Raw genomic sequence first — 6519 nt, forward strand, 5'->3', positions numbered from 1 at the left:
TACAGTGCACTGAAAGTAGGAAATAGCAAGAGACTTGATGGGAATGAGCTAGGATAAGAAGTTAAAAGAGGTCCTGAAGCCATATGACGCAAGATGCGTCAAGATGCAATTAATACAACTAATGGAGAAAATGGGACAGGAAAAAGCCAGGGGAAGGGGAAAAGTGAGCAATACATTTATATATGATTTGCATGTAATACAAGAATTATGAGGCAATAGAGAAGCTGTCTTGGAGAGAAGGGTGGAATTTAGGAGCTGAAATGTAGAAGTCTTAATCTTGTAAAATGGTCATGAGAGTAAATAACTTCTTCCAAGGATGCAACAAAAAAACATGAGAAGGCCTATGACAAGACCCTTTGGTGCAGAATTTTCCAGACTATCCTGGGCAAGCACATTATTAAACAGAAAAGTAGTGGATTGACCAGATTCTTCATTTTTTCTCCAAGAATACTTTCTTACACTTACCTGTTTTATTTTCATTTAACTTGTGCTTGAAAAATCCTTCATGTAGAATTACACTTCTGTGTAAACTTCACATTTACTTTCATTCAATCTGAGTTAGCTGACACAGTAGGAGACGTACTGCGTGTTGAAATTGTATCTACATACTATTGAGCTGAAATTTCCTTACCTTCTTCGCATTCTTTTTCAGTTAGTGTGTCTGCAGCACCTGCTGGAATCCTCCTTTCCTGCTGTTGAACATAAAAAGTACTAAGTAGACTTACTGTACTAGTATCAAGTAGAAAGGAGGGGTAGTAAGATGGACAGAAAGTCCCAGGACTTTGATGTATTAAGTGCACAGACTGTGTTAAAACAGAAATAGAAAACTTAAGGTAAAACAGATAAACTCTATTTCACTAAAAATTAAATTTAACTTGAATTCGGCACCTGATGGATTGTTTCTCTCAGTTTAAAACCACACTGAGCGTGGTATGTTAGTGCAGAAGAAGGTTTTTAACATATAAAACCCCATGACAGTAAGTCAATGAAAAATGCATAACTTCTTAGAACAAATTTCACAAGCATCTAGCAGATCTCCAACACTTACCTTGTTTAATTTGGCTTGCCATTTTAAAATTAGTTTATTGCTCTGAAAGAATATCCTTAAATCAAAATCCTACTGAGAATTCATTTCTTTGTTACTCATTTTTGCCCCCATATGAACCAGTGATGTTCCTCCAGATCTCCTTGAACTTTTGGTGAATTGGATGATCTCTACTTGAAAGGAACGCTGATTGTGGGAAGGGTGGTGGAGATAAGGAGGCATTAATCCCACCTGTAGCACACACCTCTGGGGAGAACATGTTCACGTCACGTGGCACCGTTGCAGCTGTCTCAGCACTCATGTTTAGCCTGTGGCTGTGTCCACCCGTGGCTCTCACCACTGAAGCACCCAGCTGGAGACCTGCATCCTCTTTTCACCCAACCCCGCAGGGCAGATGTCTCTGTTGATCAGCTTTGCAAAGTATCTGTGTGTGGCTTTGGTTCCTCAGCTCTGCAATGGGGCTTTGTAGTACAACTCTGTCCTACTGTGTTTTGTGGGAATTTATTCAGTAACATCTGTAAAGTTATTTGGGAGATGTAGATAGAAGGTGCTATAGACTTACACAAATGTTTTTCCTTTTGCATACCTTCATTCATGAATTGCTGCTGAATGGAATGAAACATGACAGTAAATGTTGATTTAAAACTGAATAAAAATGATTTCTCCTTCTTTGAGGCAATTAGGCTCCTGAGCTTACAAGCCATAGATCAGGGCTTGTGCAGTTCCATCTTCACATCCACCTTGGCATCAGGGAGTTTGGAGGCCCTGGGAGTTTGCGGCCAAAACCACCTCACTGGGAATTTGAGGCCAGGCTTGCAGCCTTTCCAGCTCCCCTTCAGTTCCCCAGATGAGAGCTGGAAACCTTGGCTGCTCAGACATTAGCAGCCTAGGAAAAGGCTCAGTCTGCTATTAGTACTTACAATCAGTTGGGAATCCTTTGAAATTAGTACGCTTCCACAGCATTTTTTATCTCGATGAACTGGATTTTCCAGGAGTACAGCTTTCTACCAGCAAATTTTCAATCAGCTTTGCATTGGCATGGTACCTTGTGAAGATTTTTAAAAAAATAAATTTAATTCAGTGGTTTAGTTTTCTGCCTGAGGAACTGATGAGCGTTCTAGGTGAGGGTTATTGTACAGTTTTAATTAAAAATTTTTAATATGGTTATCACAAGAGAGACCATCAGATTTTTAAAGCTAATTTTCTTTTGCTAAAGCATTAGTAAGAGAATGTGGTAAGTATTATTAGAAAATATCCTTGTGTTTAAAGTTTTCACCTAGGCTTTAATTCAGATGTTTTTTCTTGTGTTTTTGAAGGTTTTCTTTAGATTTTTTGAGAAAGACCAAATTGTGTCCTGCTATCAGCCATTCATTGGTTTCAGTGGATGATGCCAGTTTATAAGAGTGGGGGATTGACGCTGTATGTTTATCTTAGGAGAGGTCAGAATTCATAAAGGTTTTTCTCTGTGCTGTAACCCTCCAAATGGGCAAATGTGTAGCAATGCTGCAGTCACAGTGTGCTTCCACTGATCAAAAATAGATGCCTACACTGTAGAGACATACACATGCTCTAGCCATCTCAAATCTTTACAGAAAGGAAGAGAAATAGGCATTTCTAGCATGAGATTCGTCTCACTAAGGGAAACATCTAACAAGGGTTGCTTTTACTGTACCCCAGAAGTGTCTGCTTTTTGACAAGCTGAGACATAGGTGATGTAAAACCCCATCTTAACGCTTCGGGCTTTGGTTTTAATGGAGCATTTTGATTTTGCTGGAGATTGGGGTTTCCTGTTTTTCCCTCACACATGGCTGTTGCAGGGTACCAGCACCAGTGTTACGCTTCTGTGATGAATCAGAGAACCTGGAGAAATTTTACAATCATCATTGAATTTCCCTTACTTCCCTTCCTTCTCTGCTGTTTAGTTGAGCTGATAAGTGAGTTTGACAGATGTGTCCACTGCTCCAGAAATCCTGCTGGCCATGGCAGGATTCCCTAGGGTTGGCTTAGGAGCTCCCACTGTTGCATTTAAGTGCTATTCAGGAAAGGAGCAACTTGTGCTTCCAGCTAACACATGCCACAAATTGCAGTGTGCTGTTAGCCAGCTGGGTGGCTGAATTGTACCTTCTTTACCAGCCCAGTGCCATATAAGCTTCTGGTAGAGAGGGTCGCTGCTTAAGTCAGTGCAAAAGACAGCTTAGTTTGCCCTCCATTGTGTGCTGAGGATGCACCCTGCTTCACTGTTTCACTGAAGAAAAGAGGATCCCCTTTATTCCACCTTTTGCTCCTATATCCACAAACCAGCCCTGTAAAGGCATATAATCACTCCGTGAGGGTATTTTCCGACCATTCGCAATGATCCGATGCTTGGGTAATGCTGTACCATTGTTTTTAAGCCCTAGCAGAAACGAAAATAAACAAAAGAAAGCTGAGGTTTACCCTCATTTGTCTTGATCTAGAAATGTCAAATAAACATGTTGTCCCTCTGCAGGTCTCAGTCAGTTGTGGATCCTGGGGTGCTGAAACGCATGGATAAGAATGAGGAAGAAAACATGCAGCCTTTGCTTTCACTTGACTAACAGGTCCTGAGCATCGGACATGAACTGAGGTGGAAGGCACTGCCTCTCAGCAACAAGCAAACCATTGGGAAAGAGCGTACCAGCTGGAATCCTATCTACTCACGTTAATGTAGCATAATGGCAGCAGGCAGCAGGTTTTACTATTCTGCCTGAATGCTGGATGCCCTGGGGTGAAAAAGAAGAGGAGAAAAAAGGAAAATAAAATGAAATAAAAAATAAAGAGGAATCAATAATTTATTCTGTAAGTGCCAACTTGTTTGTAAATACAATATAATCCTCCAATTTGACTTTGTAAGTTATGGTAAACAAATGCTATGGAAATGAGTGACTATTAAATATGTCAGTGAAGTGCACCATAAAAAAGAGAAGAAAACATGTGCACGCTCACACATGCACACACATACACACAGAGAAAGACATACTGGACAAGGAAAAATATCAAAGCCAATTAAACGTTGGCCTTCTCATAGGAAGCCATATTGCAGCTAGCGTATTGACTGCTGTGTTGTTTTCTCTCTGCAATGCTCATGTAGTGTGCAAAGGGGATTAAGAACTTGGAGATGCTGTAAACGGTTGAATATTTCCTGACTGTAGGAACTGATTTCCCAAATAACGTTGTGGCTTAGGATTGTGATTTAGCATAAACCATGTAGCATTGTGAAAAAGATAACAGGTGAGCTGGAACCAACTCTTTGACAGCTTTGTTGTTTGGCTGTATGGATCTGTGAGGTTTCTTCCTTAACTTTTCATTTACAGTTCGCAAGTAACCTGGCTTGTTACCCTAACCTGGGTGTTGTAATGCGGGACACATTGGAGTTACTTCTCTTGCTTTTTGGGTGCGCATCAAGAATTTTTCCAGAACTCTGTTCTCCCTTGGAATGAGAAAATAGTCCTCTAAATACAGCATAATAACCAGTATTTGAAAGTAAAGCCTGGCAGCAGAGGGTAAAAGTTAATTACTGAATCCTGTGCACTGGGAGACTGGATACATATATATATTTTTACCAATCTCTGACAAGCATACAAGGTGACATTGTTAGACAAGTATATTTAATTGAAGGTTTATACAAGAAATCATACCTATTCAATGTACTTAGATATATTATAGATTGTATATTGAGACAATGTCATTATTAATATAGTAAAACTTTCCATAGAACAACAGCATCCCACTCCAACCAAGGATTAATATGAATAAGTTGTAGTCAAACATCTCAGCCTATGTGTTTAGGACACTTTTGTTTTGGTTGTAGCGTAACTGTGTATATTGAACATGTGCCATAATAGAGAAATACATTTTACCTCAAAAGGGCAACAGGTTTCGCTAGGAATTGGGTAAATCAGCTGAAACGCAGGGGCTGTGTCATCTTTGTTGTGTGCTGGCCGATGTGTGTGCAGCCTGTTGCATGCCGAGGCAAGAATGTTATTTCTTATGAGGATCTAATTCTGCAATCAGAGTGAGAAGACAGAGGGAGCCCACCAAGACATCTGGATAGTTAGAGGTATTGTAAGAGCATGTCCGGACAATGAGGGATTAGTTAAGAATACACTGACCACAGCGGAGGAGATAGCTCACAGCAACCCCACCTCCCCAGCGCCAGAGTTTAAAGAATTTCTTCAATCACTTCAGTGATCACTGAAGTTTCAAAGTCACCGGTTGTAGGTCACCTCTCCTCGCCCAGGATGATTGCAGCTGTAAGATTTAGTAGGCTGGGATGAGTTAAGAGAGAGCGGAGAGTGAAATCTTGGAAATGTGTTGTCTCAGAGTTTAGCTGTAACTCCTGTGGTGGCAGCTTTGGTGTTTCTCAGGGCTGAGACAACCCTGTCTCTTCCAGCATCACCCTTGATTAGCCCAGGCAGCACACAGATAAAGCTTTCCTACTTCACAGTTCATTAGCAACACTGATAAGTAGCATATGCCCCAACATGCCATCGCATTGCAAGAACTTGTCTGAACAAGTCATTGCCTTTCTGCTCTCCTAATTCTATTTTCATGATACATGTTATGAAATGCAAAGAGAAAAGATATGGAGCTGAACGTCTTTTCAGTCTGTCCTACAAGTTTTCAGTAGTAGAAGCTTTTGTAATAGTGCTTTTATGGTTTGAGAGACTTGAAAGATGATGAATTCTTATATACTATTTTATGCAGTCCTATTTTTCACATACCTTGTAACATCATGCTGAATAGGTGAGATGTGTCTCTAGGGTTTGCATAAGTGCCATATTTGAATATATGTTATATATGCCCACACTTATGGTTAGTAGAATAGTATATTGCCATCAATCTGGTTTTTAAATCCTTATCAGATAAAACTCTAACATCAACAGAAATTTTCTCCTTGTAAGGGCTTCAGGATTTAGTCAGTATTCCATATGTATGCAAACTGTGACACAGTGGTGATCAAAATCTTCGTGGATGCTTTTGGGCCAAACCTTGGTGTAAACCAGCACAATGCTGATTTTAGAATACAGCAGCTGTCTGGTCAGAAAATGCAAATGCCTCTTACATGCCCACAGAGCATCTTTGTAGGAAAGTGTATCTGCTCAACTGTATGAACCTTAAAATTTGTTTTGAAGCCTATAAATTTGTTTTGTTTGCAAATCCATTATTTATGCACTTAACTGTAATTTATGTGGTGTTTTCTGATGCCTGATTTCAGCTTCAAGTTAATGAGTATTAACATATTCTTTCCAGAAAGTGAAAGTAGGATATATTATAATTTTCTGTAACTGGGACCTCATCTTTCACCAAGAACAAAACTACTTTTTCAAGAAGATCCTCACTGTTTAAAAGTTGGATTACAGGTCTTCTTGGCTGCAGCTTTTATTTTGCTGAAGCAAATTCTGGCAGTGGTAACTGCAGTTGTGACATTGGATAAGAATATGAAAATGGATAAG

General features: G+C 39.9%; 1 protein-coding gene across 1 annotated transcript in view; it reads left to right on the forward strand.

The window, feature by feature from the left end:
• CLVS2 (clavesin 2) overlaps nt 1-3710 on the forward strand; it is a 51401-nt gene extending 47691 nt beyond the window's left edge. Inside the window, exon 5 of the mRNA XM_075497341.1 lies at nt 3534-3710. Within this exon, the coding sequence (XP_075353456.1) occupies nt 3534-3621 (88 nt within the window). The 3' untranslated portion in view covers nt 3622-3710. The remainder of the gene's footprint in view (nt 1-3533) is intronic.
• Nucleotides 3711-6519: the final 2809 nt, after the last annotated feature.

The sequence above is a fragment of the Mycteria americana genome, chromosome 3 (genome assembly GCF_035582795.1).
Source record: "Mycteria americana isolate JAX WOST 10 ecotype Jacksonville Zoo and Gardens chromosome 3, USCA_MyAme_1.0, whole genome shotgun sequence".
Classification (NCBI taxonomy): Eukaryota; Metazoa; Chordata; class Aves; order Ciconiiformes; family Ciconiidae; genus Mycteria; species Mycteria americana.